At 34.7% G+C, this 21,770-nt stretch overlaps 1 protein-coding gene across 1 annotated transcript; it reads right to left on the bottom strand.

The window, feature by feature from the left end:
* Nucleotides 1-16,665: 16,665 nt before the first annotated feature.
* Nucleotides 16,666-17,139, bottom strand: LOC139848905 (uncharacterized). The gene has a single exon (XM_071838585.1). It carries the CDS (start codon nt 17,137-17,139, stop codon nt 16,666-16,668), a length of 474 nt encoding a protein of 157 aa, XP_071694686.1.
* Nucleotides 17,140-21,770: the final 4,631 nt, after the last annotated feature.

The following is a 21,770-nucleotide window of genomic DNA, read 5'->3' as shown; positions in this document are numbered from 1 at the left end:
AAAACGACTTGTAACTTATATTTCCGACTATAAACCTATACTTTTTTTGTTTAGATTCATAAAATAGAGTTCAATATGAAACCATAGCATTTTGATTCACTCAAAACGGATTTAAAACGAAGAAGTTATGGGTAAAACAATATTGGATAATTTTTCTTGTTGTAGCTACGTGAAAATTGGTAACAAATCTATATTAATCATATCCTAGCTAACTTATATTATATTATATGAAAGGACCCGTTCATATACATTATAAATGATTCACAATAGTTGATTACATCGCGAGGTATTTGACCTCTATATGATACATTTTACAAACATTGCATTCGTTTTTAAAAGACAAACTTTCTTTATGACGAAAATTGATAGGCATGCATACCATTTCATAATATCCATTATCCAACTATAAATTGACTTAATAATAATCTTTGATGAACTCAAAGACTTGAATGCAACGTTCTTCGAAATATGTCATGAAAGACTCCAAGTAACATCTTTAAAATGAGCAAATGCACAGCGGAAGATTTCTTTAATACCTGAGAATAAACATGCTTTAAAGTGTCAACCAAAAGGTTGGTGAGTTCATTAGTTTATCATAATCATTCATTTTCATCATTTTAATAGACCACAAGAATTTCATTTCCAGTTCTCATAAATATACGTCCCATGCATAGAGATAAAAATCATTCATATGAATTGAACACCAGGTAACCGACATTAACAAGATGCATATAAGAATATCCCCTATCATTTCGAGAAATCCTTCGGACATGATATAAAACAACATCGAAGTACTAAAGCATCCGGTACTTTGGATGGGGTTCGTTAGACCCAATAGATCTATCTTTAGGATTCGCGTCAATTAGCCGTGCACTAATTCTCAAAATTAGTGATGTTCCCTAATTCTTAGGTTACCAAGTAAAAAGGGGCATATTCGGCTTCGATCATTCAACCATATGATGTAGTTTCGATTACTTGTGTCTATTTCGTAAAACATTTATAAAAATTGCGCATGTATTCTCAGCCCAAAAATATAAAGGGTAAAAAGGTAAATGAAACTCACCATACTGTATTTCGTAGTAAAAATACATATAACATCATTGAACAAGTGCAAGGTTGGCCTCAGATTCACGAACCTAAATTAATTATATATTTATATGTTGGTCAATATTTGTCTAACAATTAAGGTCAAGTCATAGTGTATCACAATTCTAATGCTCTAGACTAATATACAAAAGTCAACAAAAGTCAATTTGACTCAAAATGATTTCCAAAATCTATACATGATTAATATATAGTTTAAATATCGTCGTTTTATATTTTTAAATATTTTTTAAAAGATCTATTAGAGTAAATAATATAATTCATTTATTAATAAATAAAATTTTATATAAATATATACTTTTATATATCTTAAGTAATAAAATTTATAAAGTTCATTTAACATCATAAAAATAATATGATAGATAGTATTAATGTAATTATATTACACATAGTAAAAATATCTTTGTATTACATATTTATTTGATAAAATAATATCGATAATACTAATAAGTAAAAAGTGTATTATTTTGTAATAATAATTATTATTATTCTACTAATAATAATAACAATATTTATATTTACGAAAAATCGTATTATGATAAAATAATAATTCTTATTAATAATAGTAAATGAAATTTTGTATTAACAATGATGTTCCTAAATAATAGTTTTTGTAAAAAATGATATTTTAATATTAATAATACTTTTAATAATAATAGTGATAAAAATAATGAAAAACGATAATTTTTATCTAAATCAATATCTTACGATATTTTAATTTCATCATGATACTCATACTCATTATTTCCTAATCGATTCGTTTAATAGTTTTTAATCGTCTTTTATATCGCGTTCATGTTAATGATAATAATAGTAATAAAAAATTTAGATGTTATTAATATTAGTTTTTAATTATAATAGTACTGATGATAATAAATATTATGATAATATTAATGATAATACTAATTATAACTTTAACGATAATAACGATAGTAATAATAATAAAAATAACAATTTTTAATAATAAGACTTTTTATAGATAATGATAATAATAATAATAATAATAATAATAGTAATAATAATAATAATAATAATAATAATAATAATAATAATAATAATAATAATAATAATAATAATAATAATAAAAATAATAAGATAAAAATTAGAACGACGATAACAACGACGATAATAATAATCATTTTTAATAATAATACAAAAATTCAATTGACTATAACTTCTAATCCGTTCATCGAAACCATTCGATATCTAAATGAAAAGTTCTTAATTTTTCGCTAGCTTTCCAATGACATGCATATCTTATACCTTATTTCGACTGCATATGTAACTAGCTCAGGAGTCAACATAATCTATCTAATGGCAATATCAAAAGTACAAGCATGCATAATCCTATATTCTCGAGCACTAGTCAGGGATACACTATTAATATGTAAAAATTAATTTACGAATACTCACGTATCAATATTGAAATTCAATATTGCAGGAAAGGTACGTAGACGCAACAGAGATGATAAACACTAGATTGACCTCACGAGCATACCCATGAACCATACCCATCACCTCCATAGCTAATACCCATAATTTCCTTCGCCCTATCCTACTCGAAAACCAGTTTTGAAATAACTTGCTCATGACCTCGTCGTAGTATTTTATGTATAATATTACTAATAATACTTAATACTACTACTACTAATAATAATAATAATACTAATAACACTAATAATAATAATATAAATATATATACATGTATATAAAGATATAGATATGCGAGATAGATAGATTAAGCAGAGAAGAAATGGAACGTTCGTTTTATACCATGTTAACCCACCTAATACCCCATGCAATCGCATGGGGTTTGTGTGTTACAACCATGCGAGTGCATGGATACATCTTCCAGCTCATATGCAATTCATTAAGGTTGCCGACACTCTTACATAACACATGTTACATAGATTATATATTATTTAATATATATTATATTTAATCTTTAGAATTAATTAAATATTATATTATACTTACGTGCGTAGTAAAAATGTAATTTTTGTTCAAATGACTCGTACGTTGTCAGTCGAATCATGTACCACTTTCGGTTTTTCGAACGCACTTTCGTACGTTTAGAAAACTAGCCTTTTACGTTACGTGACGTGTACCCTTAATAATAATTTGACTTATTCATCAATAAATTACCTTATAAAAATGTAACTTTATAAAATTGAGCATTGTGGTCATTTGCTTCTATAAATCAGTGACTTGTTGTTTATCAAAATATATTATTTTAAATCGGGATGTTTTATGACTAAATTAATATATATATATATATATATATATATATATATATATATATATATATATATATATATATATATATATATATATATATATATATATATATATATATATATATATATATATATATATATATATATATATATATATATATATATATTATTTATATATATATATATTATTTTAAAATATAATCTCGTACATATCATAAGTAATGAAAAAAAATATTTATGTAATGATATAATATTTATTTTTTCAAAACTTAATTATATTTCAAAGTTCGTTTTAAATTTCGTTTAGAAAATAATATAACACGTATCGTTTATACTTTAAAACTTAATTTGGCGTAATCCATTTATGCGATAACATTTATTAAACGTCCTAGTTGACGTATCTAAATATCAATTGAATCAAGTGTTACTTAATTTGAAACTATATGTGTATCTTCAATATTCTTAAATACGTTCTTAATACACGTTGTAGGTTATCTACATTTTAAACAATCAATATTCCACCTCATATTATTCAATCAAAGACATCTTAAATATTCAAATTCTATTATATCATAAAGCGTTTTTGTACATTTGAAACTAAATCAAATGATTGCTATGTAATTTAGTCTTCCACTAACTTTTGTCTTATTCTTGATAACAGACACATTTGTTCTTACTCGTAAATTACTTATCATTTTCCGAATATTGTTAAGATGAACGATTTCTCAAATCAATGTGGACCTCTCAACAGAGACTCCTAAATCATAATTCAATGTATCTGATAAATCAATCATTTGAAATTATCTTCTAATTCCATCGATAATCATATTGAAACAAATACGTTCACGTAAAGTATTATACATTTAATACTTTGTTAACGTTCTCAAGTTATAATATATATACATATACATATTCATATTCAATTATATAATGTTTCGTGAATCGTCGGAATTTGATCGAGTTTAAATGAATGTATGAACACAGTTCAAAATTCTTGAGGTTCAACTTACAAACTTTGCTTATCATGTCGGGAATATATAAAGATTAAAGTTTAAATTTGGTCGGAAATTTCCGGGTTGTCACATTATACATGTATTCTAATATATTATGTAATCTTGGGATACCATAGACATGTATGCAAATGTTTTGACATATCATATCAACCCATCTATATATATTATTTGGAACAACCATAGACACTCTATATGCAGTAATGTTAGAGTTAGCTATACAGGGTTGAGGTTGATTCCAAAAATATATATACTTTGAGTTGTGATCTAGCCTGAGACGTGTATACATTGGGTCGTGGTTTGATTCAAGATAATATATATCAATTTATTTCTGTACATCTAACTCTGGACAACTAGTTGTAGGTTACTAACGAGGACAGCTGACTTAATAAACTTAAAACATCAAAAGGTATTAAAAATGTTGTAAATATATTTTGAACATACTTTGATATATATATATATATATATATATATATATATATATATATATATATATATATATATATTTGTTATAGGTTCGTGAATCGACCAGTGGCCAAGTCTTACTCCCGACGAAGTAAAAATCTGTGAAAGTGAGTTATAGTCCCACTTTTAAAATCTAATATTTTTGGGATGAGAATACATGCAGCTTTATAAATGTTTTATAAAATAGACACAGGTACATGAAACTACTTTCTATGGTTGAACGATCGAAGCCGAATATGCCCCTTTTACTTGGTAACCTAAGAATTAGTAAACCAGTCTACTAATTGACGCGAATCCTAAAGATAGATCTATTGGGCCCAACAAACCCCATCCGTTGTAGCGGATGCTTTAGTACTTCGATGTTGTTTTATCATGTCCGATGGATGTCCCGGAATGATAGGGGATATTCTTATATGCATCTTGTTTATGTCGGTTACCAGGTGTTCAAACTATATGAATGATTTTTATCTCTATGTATGGGATGTGTATTGAAATATGAAATCTTGTGGTCTATTATTATGATTTGATAATATATAGGTTAAACCTATAACTCACCAATATTTTTGTTGAAGTTTTAAGCATGTTTATTCTCAGGTGATTATTAAGAGCTTCCGCTATTGCATACTAAAATAAGGACAAGATTTGGAGTCCATGCTTGTATGATATTATGTAAAAACTGCATTCAAGAAACTTATTTTTGATGTAATATATTCTTATTGTAAACCATTATGTAATGGTCGTGTGTAAACTGTATATTTTAGATTATCATTATTTGATAATCTACGTAATTCTTTTTAAACCTTTATAGATAAAATAAAGGTTATGGTTGTTTTAAAAATAAATGCAGTCTTTGAAAAACGTCTCATATAGAGGTCAAAACCTCGAAACGAAATCAATTAATATGGAACGTTTATAATCAATATGAACGGGACATTTCAGTTGGTATCCGAGCGTTGGTCTTAGAGAACCAGAAATTTGCATTAGTGTGTCTTATCGAGTTTGTTAGGATACATTAGTGAGTCTGGACTTCGACCGTGTTTTCTTTAAAAACGATTGCTTAACACTTTTGTTGGAAACTATATATTATTAACATGTAAATATTATGTGATATATTAACCTCTTAATGTGTTTGATATTGTGTGATAGATGTCTACCACTAGTACAAATCCCATCGATTCACCTAATGATAATGAAGAGTCGAATATATTTTGGGAAGATTCACGAATTCCCGAAGAGGAACCGGAAGAAGAGGAACCGGAAGAAGAGGAACCGGAAGAGGACGAACCGGAAGAGGAGGAACCGGAAGAAGAGGAACCGAAAGAGGAGGAACCGGAAGAAGAAGAGGTTCCAGAGGAAGAAATATTGATACCTATAGTAAATCGATTAAATAAAAGAAAATCCTCAACCAACGGACCAAAGTTAATAATGGTCAATGGTGTTTCAGACGAGGACGCAAAATATTGGGAAGATTATCAATTTTCTGATGAATCAGATCCGATGAGGATTCCGAAGATGTTATAGAAATTCACTCGACCCAATTTAATAAAGCGAAAGAAAATAATAAGGGAAAAGTTATAAAAATAGTGAAGCCCGATTCCAACCCCGATGAACTTTATATGTATCGGCAACATCCGTATTTCCTAAAATGTAACAATGACTCGGGAACCTCTAAACCACCAGATTTTTCTAAACCATTGTGGAAAACGACGGCTCGTATTAGAGGAACACCATATATTCCTAGAAAATTAGGAAAACGAACCAAGTCCGAAGAAGAAGAAACCAGTGATTCAGATTAGAGGGTTGTAATCATGTTGTGTATTATATGTATTGTAGTGTGCTTGTACTTTTATGTTCTATGTAAAAATTACTTGTATTGTTTGTTAATTATCTTTTACGAATCTAATCCTTGTCTATTTTACAGTATAAAAACAAAATGGACGTTAAGGGTAGACAACCGAATATTTTAGAAGATCTACCAGAGGATATGATTGAGAAAATCTTGTCTAGAGTCGGTCAGAATTCATCAGCACATTTAGTTATGGCGAAATTAACTTGTCAAACATTTGAAAGACTTTCCAGAAATGCCTTAGTTTATAAAATGCTTTCCTTTGATAGGTGGGGTATATCACATTGGGAGACCGTAAGTTACGCCGTGTTTTCTTTAAAGCGTTAAATGCGGGGAACCAAAATGAAATTTTACGTTACGGGTAAAGAACCTATTTTGACTCAACATATCCCAACATAGGATTTCGTGAGTTCGAAAGAGCTTCTAACATGCAACATAAAGAAGCATGTTATACTTACGGGTTAGTGATGTTCGCTTCTTACCAAAGTGAGAAAAAGAACATCGGATTACAACTATTAAATAAAACCTTCCCACAAGTGACGGATTCAGTAGTTGGGGTGAGAAACATGGTTTTTAGATTATTATGGGGCTGTTGGACATTACAAAACTCTCATCCTTTTGACGACATTACAACATGCTGCCTAGCCAATGGTCATAACGGTTATTTTCCACAAGACCAAGGATGGGAAGTCGTCTTAGTAAAACCAGAATGCATGACTTGTTTCTGGGCTTATGAATTACGTGTCTTTATTTCCTTTGCTGAACAACTTGCGTATTAACTAGATTTATCTTCAAAACTGTCCTGTATCAAAGTGTACTATATTTCATGTTATATGTAATATAGCGATGTTGTAAGTTTGAAGAATATTTATATGTGATATATTATTATAATCAGTTTTTCATATGGAATTGTAGTAGTTGAATTGTATATTAGCTACTAAGTATGAACTTAACGGGTAGGTAGTACCCGAATTTAAACTTATAAAACGCTAATATGAAGAAAAAGCTTTTATAAATGTGTTCATATTATGCTATGAAATACTATTGACTACTCTTAAATTCTATATGATTAACTCAATTCTTTTGGCTATTTTTGAAGGAAATGGCACCGGCGACTCGTCAGAACTTGAACATGAGTGAGGAAGACTTCCGTCTTTTCCTTGCTGCGAACATAGCCGCAGTGCAGGTTGCGATGCAAAATAACAATAACTCTGGATCTAGCAGTGGAACTAATTCCGTAAGAAATCGTGTTGGATGCTCCTACAAAGAATTCACTGCCTGCAAACCTTTGGAATTTGATGGAACCGAAGGACCAATTGGAGTGAAACGGTGGACCGAGAAGGTCGAATCGGTGTTTGCCATAAGTAAGTGTACTATAGAGGACAAAGTTAAGTACGCTACGCATACCTTCACAGGTACGACGTTAACATGGTGGAATACATATCTCGAGCAGGTAGGACAAGATGCTGCTTATGCACTACCATGGTCAGCATTCAAGCAATTGATGAACGAGCAGTATCGTCCTAGAAACGAGGTCAATAAGCTCAAGGTAGAGCTTAGAGGATTACGAACGTAAGGTTTTGATATCACCACGTTCGAATGATGATTCACAGAATTGTGCCTATTATGTCCCAGAACGTTCGAAGACGAAGAAGAGAAGATCGACGCATTTGTAAAAGGGTTACCGGAAAGAATTCAAGAAGATGTGAGTTCGCACGAGCCCGCCTCCATACAAAAGGCAAGTCGAATGGCTCACAAATTAGTGAACCAGATCGAAGGAAGGATTAAAGAGCAGGCGACCGAAGAGGCTAACATGAAACAAGTCAAGAGAAAGTGGGAAGAAACCAATGACAAGAGTCACCAATATAACAACAACAATCACAACCACAATCGCAATAACTATCCCAATAACCGCAACATCAATCACAAAACAACTTCAACAAACGTCCCAACAACAACTACAATAACCGTCCCAACAACAATAACAACAACAACAACAACAGCAACAATAACAATCCCAACAACAATCCCAATAACAACAATGGCAACAAAAACCAAAAACAACCATGCCAAAGATGTGAAGAGCATCACCTGGGGTTCTGCACAGCATTTTGCAACATGTGTAAAAGAAATGGTCATAGCGCGAAGAAGTACGAAATCTACGGACCAATGCATAACAGAACTAAAGGAACAAATAATTTCGGAACTAATAACACCGCCATAGTTTGTTTTGGATGTGGAAAACTGGGCCACTTTAGTAGAAATTGCCCGAATCAGGGGAATACTAATGGGCAGGTCCGCGGAAGAGTTTTCAATATTAATACGGCAGAAGCGTAGGAAGACCCGGAGCTTGTTACGTGTACGTTTCTCATTGACAATAAATCTACTTATGTTTTATTTGATTAGGGTGCGGATAGAAGCTATATGAGTAGAGATTTTTGTGCTAAACTAAGTTGTTCACCGACGCCCTTGGATAATAAATTTTTACTCGAATTAGCAAACGGTAAATTAATTACAGCAGATAATATATGTCGGAATTGAGAAATTAAACTGGTTAGTGAAACATATAAAATTGACTTGATACCAGTAGAGTTAGGGAGTTTTGATGTGATAATCAGTATGGACTAGTTGAAAGAAGTGAAAGCAAAGATCGTTTGTTACAAAAATGCAATTCGCATTATACGAGAAAAAGGAAAACCCTTAATGGTGTACGGAGAAAAGAGCAACGCGAAGTTAAATCTTATTAGTAACCTGAAGGAACAAAAACTAATAAGAAAAGGTTGCTATGATGTGCTAGCACAAGTCGAGAAAATCAATTCCGAAAAAAAGAACATCAATGATGTTTCCGTCGCAAAAGAATTTTCCGATGTATTTCCGAAAGAATTACCAGGACTACCTCCACACCGGTCCGTTGAATTTCAAATAGACCTTGTACCGAGAGCTGCACCAATAGCTCATGCTCTATACAGACTTGCAGCCAGCGAAATAAAGGAACTTCAAAGCCAATTACAAGAACTTTTAGAGCATGGTTTCATTCGACCAAGCACATCACCGTGGGGAGCTCCTATTCTGTTTGTCAAGAAGAAAGATGGTACATTCAGGTTGTGTATCGACTACCGAGAGTTGAACAAACTTACCATCAAGAACCGCTACCCATTACCGAGAATCGACGACTTATTTGATCAACTACAAGGCTCGTCGGTTTATTCGAAGATTGATTTACGTTCTGGATATCACCAAATGCGGGTGAAAGAGGATGACATTCCGAAGACTGCTTTTAGGACGCGTTACGGTCATTACGAGTTTATGGTTATGCCGTTTGGATTGACTAACGCACCAGCTGTGTTCATGGACCTCATGAACCGAGTGTGTGGGCCATATCTTGACAAGTTTGTCATTGTTTTCATCGATGACATACTTATTTACTCGAAGAATGATCAAGAGCACGAAGAACATTTGAGAAAAGTGCTAGAGTTGCTGAGAAAAGACAAACTGTATGCTAAGTTTTCAAAGTGTGCATTTTGGTTGGAAGAAGTTCAATTCCTCGGTCATATAGTGAACAAAGAAGGTATTCAGGTGGATTCAACAAAGATTGAAACCGTTGAAAAGTGGGAAACCCCGAAAACTCCGAAACACATACGCCAATTTTTAGGGCTAGCTGGTTATTACAGGAGATTCATCCAAGATTTTTGCAAAATAGCAAAACCCTTGACTGCATTAACGCATAAAGGGAGGAAATTTGAATGGAAGGATGAAAAAGAAAAAGCGTTTCAATTGTTAAAGAAAAAGTTAACTACGACACCTATATTTTCATTACCTGAAGGGAATGATGATTTTGTGATATATTGTGACGCCTCAAAGCAAGGTCTCGGTTGTGTATTAATGCAACGAATGAAAGTAATTGCTTATGCGTCTAGACAATTGAAGATTCACGAGCAGAATTATATGACGCATGATTTGGAATTAGGCGCAGTTGTTTTTGCATTAAAGACTTGGAGGCACTACTTATATGGGGTCAAAAGTATTATATATACCGACCACAAAAGTCTTCAACACATATTTAATCAGAAATAACTGAACATGAGGCAGCGCAGATGGATTGAATTGTTAAATGATTATGACTTTGAGATTCGTTATCACCAGGGGAAGGCAAATATGGTAGCCGATGCCTTGAGCAGAAAGGACAGAGAACCCATTCGAGTAAAAGCTATGAATATAATGATTCACAATAACCTTACTACTCAAATAAAGGAGGTGCAACAATGAGTTTTAAAAGAGGGAAATTTAAAGGATGAAATACCCAAAGGATCGGAGAAGCATCTTAATACTCGGGAAGATGGAACCCAGTATAGGGCTGAAAGGATTTGGGTACCAAAATTTGGAGATATGAGAGAAATGGTACTTAGAGAAGTTCATAAAACCAGATACTCAATACATCCTGGAACGGGGAAGATGTACAAGGATCTCAAGAAACATTTTTGGTGGCCGGGTATGAAAGCCGATGTTGCTAAATACGTAGGAGAATGTTTGACGTGTTCTAAGGTCAAAGCTGAGCATTAGAAACCATCAGGTCTACTTCAACAACCTGAAATCCCGGAATGGAAATGGGAAAACATTACCATGGATTTTATCACTGAATTGCCAAGGACTGCAAGTGGTTTTGATACTATTTGGGTAATAGTTGATTGTCTCACCAAATCAGCACACTTCCTGCCAATAAAAGAAGATGACAAGATGGAGAAGTTAGCACGATTGTATTTGAAGGAAGTCTTCTCCAGACATGGAATACCAATCTCTATTATCTCTGATAGGGATGGCAGATTTATTTCAAGATTCTGGCAGACATTACAGCAAGCATTAGGAACTTGTCTAGACATGAGTACTGCTTATCATCCACAAACTGATGGGCAGAGCGAAAGGATGATACAAACGCTTGAAGACATGCTACGAGCATGTGTTATTGATTTCGGAAACAGTTGGGATCGACACCTTCCGTTAGCAGAATTTTCCTACAACAATAGCTACCATTCAAGCATTGAGATGGCGTCATTTGAAGCACTCTATGGTAGAAAGTGTAGGTCTCCAATTTGTTGGAGTGAAGTGGGGGATAGATAGATTACGGGTCCGGAGATAATACAAGAAACTACCGAGAAGATCATCCAAATTCAACAACGGTTGAAAACCACCCAAAGTCGACAAAAGAGCTACGCTGATATTAAAAGAAAAGATATAGAATTCAAAATTGGAGAGAGTCATGCTTAAAGTTGCACCTTGGAATGGTGTTGTTCGATTTGGTAAACGAGGGAAATTAAATCCAAGGTATATTGGACCATTCAAGATTATTGATCGTGTCAGACCAGTAGCTTACCGACTTGAGTTACCTCAACAACTCGTGGCTGTACATAACACTTTCCACGTCTTGAATTTGAAGAAATGTTTTGCTAAAGAAGAACTCACTATTCCGTTAGACAAAATCCATATCAACGAAAAACTTTAATTCATTGAAGAACCCGTCGAAATAATGGATCGTGAGGTTAAAAGACTTAAGCAAAACAAGATACCAATTGTTAAGGTTCGATGGAATGCTCGTAGAGGACCTGAGTTCACTTGGGAATGAGAAGATCAGATGAAAAAGAAATACACGCACCTATTTCCAGAAGATACATCAACACCTCCAACTGCTTAAAATTTCGGGACGAAATTTATTTAACGGGTAGGTACTGTAGTGACCCGAACTTTTCCATGTTAATATATATTAAATGAAATTGTTATTTACATGATTAAGTGTTTCCAACATTTTAAGCAATCAAACTTGTTAAGACTTGATTAATTGAAATAGGTTTCATATAGTCAATTGACCACCCAAGTTGACCGGTGATTCACGAACGTTAAAACTTGTAAAAACTATATGATGACATATATATAATTATATATATAGTTAACATGATATTATGATAACTAAGTATCTCATTAGGTATTTTAACAATGAGTTATATACATAAAATGATAAGTAAACATGTCATCAAGTGTATTAGCAATGAACTACATATGTAAAAACACGACTACTAACTTAATGATTTCGAAACGAGACATATATGTAACGATTATCGTTGTAACAACATTTAACTATATATATATATATATATATATATATATATATATATATATATATATATATATATATATATATATATATATATATATATATATATATATATATACATATATATATATATATATATATATATATATATATATATATATATATATATATATATATATATATCATATTAAGATATATTAATATATCATAATATCATGATAATGTAATAATTTAACATCTCTTTAGATATAATAAACAATGGGTTAACAACATTTACCAAGATCGTTAACCTAAAGTTTTCAAAACAACATTTACATGTAATGACTAACGATGACTTAACGACTTAGTTAAAATGTATATACATGTAGTGTTTTAATATGTATTCAGACACTTTTGAAAGACTTCAAGACACTTATCAAAATACTTCTACTTAACAAAAATGCTTACAATTACATCCTCGTTCAGTTTCATCAACAATTCTACTCGTATGCACCCGTATTCGTACTCATACATGCAATGTTTTATAAATGTTTTACATTTAGACACAATTTATAAACTCCAATGATATTGGTATATACACTATTGGTATATATACTAATAAAATTACAAAAATATTAATAATCATTCATGACTTATTTACATGTAAACAAAATTACACATCCTTTATATCTAATCCATATACCAACGACCAAAAACACCTATAAACACTTTCAATCTTCAATTTTCTTCATCTAATTGATCTCTCTCAAGTTCTATCTTCAAGTTCTAAGTGTTCTTCAAAATTCTATAAGTTCTAGTTTCATAAAATCAAGAATACTTCCAAGTTTGCTAGCTTACTTCCAATCTTCTAAAGTGATCATCCAACCTCAAGAAATCTTTCTTATTTACAGTAAGATATCTTTCTAATACAAGTTAATACTCATATTTAGACTTTAATTCAATTTCTATAACTATAACAATCTTATTTCGAGTGAAAATCTTACTTGAACTTGTTTTCGTGTCATGATTCTGCTTCAAGAACTTTCAAGCCATCCGAGGATCCTTTGAAGCTAGATCTATTTTTCTCATTTCTAGTAGGTTTATCTACAAAACCTGAGGTAGTAATGATGTTCATAACATCATTCGATTTATATATATAAAACTACCTTATTCGAAGGTTTAAACTTGAAATCACTAGAACATAGTTTAGTTAATTCTAAACTTGTTCGCAAACAAAAGTTAATCCTTCTAACTTGACTTTTAAAATCAACTAAACACATGTTCTATATCTATATGATATTCTAACTTAATGATTTAAAACCTGGAAACATGAAAAACACCGTAAAACCGGACATACGCCGTCGTAGTAACACCGCGGGCTGTTTTGGGTTTGATAATTTAAAACTATGATAAACTTTGATTTAAAAGTTGTTCTTCTGGGAAAATGATTTTTATTATGAACATGAAACTATATCCAAAAATCATGGTTAAACTCAAAGTGGAAGTACGTTTTTCAAAATGGTCATCAAGACGTCGTTCTTTCGACTGAAATGATTACCTCTTACAAAAATGACTTGTAACTTATATTTCCGACTATAAATCTATACTTTTTCTGTTTATATTCATAAAATAGAGTTCAATATGAAACCATAGCAATTTGATTCACTCAAACGGATTTAAAACGAAGAAGTTATGGGTAAAACAAGATTGGATAATTTTTCTTGTTGTAGCTACGTGAAAATTGGTAACAAATCTATATTAATCATATCCTAGCTATCTTATATTGTATTATACATGTATTCTAATATTTTATGTAATCTTGGGATACCATAGACACGTATGCAAATGTTTTGACATATCATATCGACCCATCTATATATATTATTTGGAACAGCCATAGACACTCTATATGCAGTAATGTTGAAGTTAGCTATACAGGGTTGAGGTTGATTCCAAAAATATATATACTGTAAGTTGTGATCTAGTGGAGACGTGTATACATTGGGTCGTGGTTTGATTCAAGATAATATATATCAATTTATTTATGTACATATAACTCTAGACAACTAGTTGTAGGTTACTAACGAGGACAGCTGACTTAATAAACTTAAAACATCAAAAGGTATTAAAAATGTTGTAAATATATTTTGAACATACTTTGATATATATATGTATATATTTGTTATAGGTTCGTGAATCGACCAGTGGCCAAGTCTTACTCCCGACGAAGAAAAATTTGTGAAAGTGAGTTATAGTCCCACTTTTAAAATCTAATATTTTTGGGATGAGAATACATGCAGCTTTATAAATGTTTTAAAAAATAGACACAAGTACATGAAACTACTTTCTATGGTTGAACGATCGAAGCTGAATATGCCCCTTTTACTTGGTAACCTAAGAATTAGTAAACCAGTCTACTAATTGACGCGAATCCTAAAGATAGATCTATTGGGCCCAACAAACCCCATCCGTTGTAGCAGATGCTTTAGTACTTCGATGTTGTTTTATCATGTCCGATGGATGTCCCGGAATGATAGGGGATATTCTTATATGCATCTTGTTAATGTCGGTTATCAGTTGTTCAAACTATATGAATGATTTTTATCTCTATGTATGGGATGTGTATTGAAATATGAAATCTTGTGGTTTATTATTATGATTTGATATTATATAGGTTAAACCTATAACTCACCAACATTTTTGTTGACGTTTTAAGCATGTTTAATCTCAGGTGATTATTAAGAGCTTTCGCTGTTGCATACTAAAATAAGGACAAGATTTGGAGTCCATGCTTGTATGATATTATGTAAAAACTGTATTCAAGAAACTTATTTTTGATGTAATATATTCTTATTGTAAACCATTATGTAATGGTCATGTGTAAACGGTATATTTTAGATTATCATTATTTGATAATCTACGTAATGCTTTTTAAACCTTTATAGATAAAATAAAGGTTATGGTTGTTTTAAAAATGAATGAAGTCTTTAAAAAACATCTCATATAGAGGTCAAAACCTCGCAACGAAATCAATTAATATGGAACGTTTATAGTCAATATGAACGGGACATTTCAATAGGCTTAACGCGCTTGTCATAGTAGTTAGAGATTTTCTGCTTGTTAATGGCTTCGCGTATGTCGGCTATTTTCCTACGCTCTTCTAACATATCTAGGTTAGCGCGCAAGCCTTCATCATTGCTTGACTCATCGAAGCTGCGTATGCGCTTCGTTGGAACCATTAATTCGGCGGGGATAACTGCTTCTGTCCAAAACCAAGTTGAACGGTGTTTCACCTGTGCCATTTTTATGCGTGGTGCGATTTGCCCGCAAAACATGTGGGAGTTCATCAACCCATTCATTACCATACAAGCCTAAGCGCGCTTTTATCCCATTTACAATGTCTCGGTTTGTTACTTCACATTGGCCATTGGCCTGCGGGTGAGTGACCGAAGTAAAAGACTGCTTGATATTCAGCTCTTGACACCAGCTCCTAAAAGGCTCGCCTTCAAACTGAGTACCATTGTCGCTGACAATTTCATTGGGGATACCAAACCTCCACACAATATCTTCCCAAAAGAAGTTACGAATGCGCCGGCTAGTAATTGTTGACAATGCCTTTGCCTCTACCCAATTGGTGAAATAGTCAACTGCCACTACCAAGAATTTTATTCCTCCTAAGAAAGCAATGATAATGTGAATACTGTTAAAACGCGTATATTGCAAAGTATTACATAAGTGCATTAGTTCATGCCTACCTGAGCACGCGGTAATGGGACCGACAATGTCAATGACCCATTTACTGAACGGCCATGCTGCCGTTATTGGTATCAAAGGTTGCTGTGGTGCTCAACTTATTGGTTTGTGCTGCTGGCATGATTGGCACGTCCTTACGATCTCTACTGCATCACTATGGATCATGGTTCAGTAATACCCGATGCACATTACTTTTGCAGCAATTGTTCTGTACCCCGAGTGTAAAGCACAATAACCCTCATTAATTTCTCGGAGCACCTCTTTAGCTTGATTAGGTCTAATGCACAAAAGGCTCGGGCCTAAATAAGATTTCATGTACATAACTCCTTCGATTAACGCATACATGGGAGCTTTCATGCGAAGTTTCCGTGCTTCTTTTCCGTCCACAGGAAGTTCACCCTCAGTTAAGAATTTCACCAATGGTGTCATCCATTTTGGGCTTTCTTCCTCAATGGGCACAATATTTACTTTCTCATCAATAGACTTTTCTGTTAACACTTCCACCCATACGTTTTTGTGCAGATGATCGAAGACCAAAGCAGCTAACTTGCTTAGCGCGTCCGCTTTCTTGTTCTGCACCCTGGGTACATGCGTTAATCTAAAAACATCAAATTCATTTGCTAATTCATGCACCAGTTCCATGTATCGCTGCATAGAGGTTTCATGCGCCCCAAACGACCCATTAACCTGGTTAGGGACCAACTGTGAGTTAACGTATGCATCCAAGTGCTTTATTTTGAGTTATTACGCTATGGCATCTCAGACAATAATGCTTCATATTCAGACTCATTGTTGGTCGCAGCAAACATAAACCGGAATGCATAAGTATGCTCCTCTCCATCGGGACTTGTAAGGACCAATCTAGCGCCGGCGCCTTTGGGCACACAAGTTTCGTCCGTATATAGTTCCCAGACCTAATTCTTGTCACAGCCAACTGTACTACTTTCCGCAAGCGCTTCTACTTCTCCTGTTATTTTGGCTAACTAGTCCGTGAGTATCTGGCCTTTTACCGCCGTGCGCGGGGAGGAATTGATTTCATGCTCTCCCAATTCAATGGCCCATTTACCCAACCTACCCGAAACCTTAGGCTTGTACAATATCTATCATCAAATGTTATCAGCACATCACATTTATTTCAAGCGCGTATTTGGCGTCTTATAAGAAGGTGTAAAAAAATATTGGGATGCGCGTACCGCGACTTATACCTGTCTTATCGGTTGATCATTTAATACCATTATTGGATGCGCCTGGAAGTACCTGCGCAGCCAACGAGCGGTGTGTACTAGCGCATATACGAGCTTTTCAATAGGTGGGTAGTTAACCACACTGCCGCTAAGTGCTTTGCTGACAAAAAACACAGGAATTTGTACCTGCGCCAAAGAAGTGGTAAATACATAGTAAGCATTACATTCAGTACCTATCTCAAGTCTTAATATGAGACATACATGCCCCCTATCTGTGAAAAGAATGGAACTGATTGCTTCCTTTGAAGTCGCAAGATACAGCATTAACATTTCTCCCGCGATTGGTGCGGTCAAAGTAGGCAACTCCTTTAGGAGCGACTTCATCTCAAAAAAAAGCTTTTTGGCCTCTTCAGTCCATCTGAAGTATGACTTTTTCAATGAATTTTTTAGAGTCTGGAAAAAAGGAAATGACCGCTTCGCGGCTTTTGACAAGAATCTAGTTAGTGCGGCTAACTTGCCTGTCAAACTTTGCATTTCTTTCCTTGATTTTGGGGAGTTCATACATTATACAGCCTCAATTTTCTTGGAATTAGCCTTGATTCCTCTTGGCATTACCATGTGCCCCAAGAATTTGCCCTCTTCTTCCCCAAAATAGCACTTTGTAGGATTAAGCTTCATGTTGTGTTTTCGCATAGAGTTGAATGTTTCCAGGATATCGTCCAATAATTGTACCTCTGTATTGCTTTTGATGACTAAATCATCCATGTAAGCCTCAAGATTTCTACCGATTTGATCCTTGAATGCCAAATCCACTACCCTCGGGTACGTTGCCCTGCATTCTTCAACCCGAAGGGCATTTTCGTGTAACAATAAATACCCTGATTGGTGTGGAACGGGGTTTTGTCTTCATCCACTTCCGCCATCTGAATCTGGTGATACCCCTTATATGCATCCAAAAAGCATTTGAACCTGAAACCGAAAAGGGATACAACTTTCCAGTCAATTTCAGGCAAAGGATAATTATCCTTAGGGCACACCTTATTAATATCCTTAAAATCGACGCACATGCACCATGAGCCGTCTCCTTTTTTAACCAAAACAGGATTCGCGACCCAAGTCTGATACCGTACCTCTCTAAGAATGTTCGTATGAACCAGCTTGTCTACCTCCAACCTCAACCATTCGCTTCTTTCGGGCACCATCGGACGCTTCTTTTGGCGCACTGGAGTTAAATGTGGATTCACGTTCAGCTTGTGCTCAACGATATTTCGTGGTACCCCAGTCATCTCATCCTCACACCAGTCGATGATGTCCATGTTAGATACCAGTATGTCACACAACTGAACTTTGATTTCCTTTGAAAGGTTTCCCCCAACCTGAATTCGTTTGTCAGGGTATTTCGGATTGACAAGGATAGAACTATTTTGTATATGTTCTTCAATTGTAGGCAACGGCTTAGGCGATGTTACCTAAGCACATAGCGCTCTTCCAGACTCCATCCGGATAGTAGCAATACCTTGCTTGGTAGGAAACTTGATCATGCCGTGAATTGTGGAGGGTACTGTGCCAAACTTCTGCAAAGTAACTCGCCCCAGGAGAGCATTGTAATATGAATAAGAACGTACCACACAGAATTCAACAGGGACAGCTCGTGTGCGGGTCAAGTCATTATCATCAACCAGTTATAGTTCGATCTCGATGCACCCCAAAGGACATGCTGATTCGCCGGAGAACCCCAACAAAACAGTTGCGGGTGCCCGCATCTTGGACTTGATTGTCGCCTGTAGCTACCTGAAGCAGTGTTCATACATTACATCGACATTGCTGCCTGTGTCGACATTTAGCCATCGTACATTGTATCCACAGTCAGTGATGCGACCCTTAATGATTATGGGTGCATGCGGAGGATTAATTGTTTGCATTGGAGGGAAGATTATATCTTCCGCTTCCCACTCATCCAATTGCTCAACCTTGCGCCTCTGACCAGAGTGCCAAGCATGCACCATGTTTATTGTTTTGTCAAAGCTTTTATCACCGCCCTTCTTTTGGTTTTTAGAGGCGTTATCTGATTGATTGCCCTGCGACGTAGCTCCTTGCTTTTTTACTGGTTTCAGGTGATTAAGATCACCCCTCCTCATAACATTCGATCACTTTCTTAATGAAAGACTTGCAGCGATCAATTTCGTGCCCATAATCGTCATGAAACTCACAAAATTTTGACTTGTCTCTCCTAGCATATTTTGACATTTTCGCAGGAGCTGAGAATGTCAGACATATTGGTTCGGTAGCTAGTATTTTCTTCGGTGTTTTAGTAAATTCGTTCATGATCGCAAAGTTCTGGCTCGGGAAGTGACCCTTCCCTTGATCAGAATTGCTTGACTTCTGAAACTTGTTATATTTTAACGATGCAGAGCCCTGGCTTTAATTGTCACCCTTGTGCTTCGATCCCCCTGTGTGAATGCGATAAGAATCATCATCTTTGCTATCTCTGCTATCAGGGTTTTTCAAACTATTCCTATTGGTATCGTCCCTCGCACACATATGCTCGTGCGCTTCTTTGGATTCAGCTAAGGTATCAGGGACCTTCATGCGCAAGCGCTTCCACAGGACAAGATGTCGCTCTCTACAAAACCCGTATATATAACCGGACACTTTTTGACTTTCAGGGAGTTCAACCATTTTAGCAACCTCTTTGGTGTATCAATCTATGAATTGCCCAAGGGATTCTCTTGCCCCCTGTCTGATATCGTGACATTCAACATGCGTCCTTTTACGGGCGCTCATGTTGTGAAATTTTAACAAAAACCGTGCACGAAGATCATTATAGGAGGTAACAAGCGGCAGTGGCAAGTTACTGAACCACTCCCTTGCCCTTGTAACAAAGTTTGAAATTTAAGGCACTTGGTTTCATCATTCCAGGCCTGAGCACGTGCTATTCCTTCATATCTCTGTAAGAAATCATATGGATCTGTTGTGCCATCATACCATCCCATAGTCATAGGAATGATATGCGGAGATTTCGGCACATAATTAGCAATATGGGGCGCAAACTTTTCATTAGTTGGCGCAACCTCCATGAAGGGTTTTACCTTTTGCCCCATTATTCCTGCATAGAAATTATCCAACACCTCATCACCTTTATCTAGCACCGTGAATGCCTGCGCATATTTCTCTGGTGCAGCTTGGGCCAGTATGGCAAGTAAATCTTCTTGACTCTTTTTCTTACTTTCGCCTGCGGAATCAGTAGTGCAACCTAAAGGTGTACTTGGTGAAAGCAAAGATGATAACCTAGGAATGGGTGAGGACATACGCTTTCTTTATATTTTGTCCAAGGGAGTACAATCAGTAGTTAGACAACCAACATCGATGTTCTGCCCTGCTTAATACTCGCATGTACTCGCATGTGTCATTACTCACCTGGTATGAACCGTTGACTTTGGCGTAGAGTATATGGGAAAGGACCCCACTGTAGTAATAGGGGTTTCTTCCTCATAATCATCTTCTTCATCATCTTTGTCACCCAGTGCCCAATACTCAACAGTTTTTCTTGACGCCAGGGGCTGAGACACCGGAGGAACAATAGTTGATGATGTTTTAGGCTTTTTTGTGAGATTTACTGCTCCGGAGTTTGGAGTTTTGCTTGTGACAGGAGTCTTGTCTTGGCTTGCTTGCTTCGACCCCGTAACATTAGGACCCTGAGAACGAGACGACTGATAGCTACCAGACTTTCCCATTATAACCTGTTACACAAGAACAACCACAAGAAGATTAAAAGCTTTATAGTTAATCGTTCGTAACATATAAAACTTTTTACGCAATTCTAGTTATGGTCCCACGGATGATGCCATTCGATAGAACATACATCTTCCCAAATAGCAAAGTAAATGTTGAGTGCATGAGGGCGTGAATAACCCTTATTGAGATGATGATCTTCGAAAGGGTGATCAAAGCTACGTCCACCTTTGATGGCAGTTGCCGCAACAATGGCCACTAAAGATGGTTGCATAGGTTTTATGTTCGTGGAACATACATGTTACCTTAAAAGTGTTTTCTGGATGCAATCGCAAGTTCGAGTAATTCAGAAAACAT

The sequence above is a fragment of the Rutidosis leptorrhynchoides genome, chromosome 5, assembly GCF_046630445.1.
Source record: "Rutidosis leptorrhynchoides isolate AG116_Rl617_1_P2 chromosome 5, CSIRO_AGI_Rlap_v1, whole genome shotgun sequence".
Taxonomy (NCBI): domain Eukaryota; kingdom Viridiplantae; phylum Streptophyta; class Magnoliopsida; order Asterales; family Asteraceae; genus Rutidosis; species Rutidosis leptorrhynchoides.
Note: the sequence above shows the minus strand (reverse complement) of the source record. Positions and strands in the feature narration are given on the sequence as shown.

What these genes read in the sequence shown, in the direction of transcription:
- LOC139848905 (XM_071838585.1), bottom strand. Translation starts at nt 17,139, where the DNA reads ATGGAACTGGTGCATGAATTAGCAAATGAATTTGATGTTTTTAGATTA.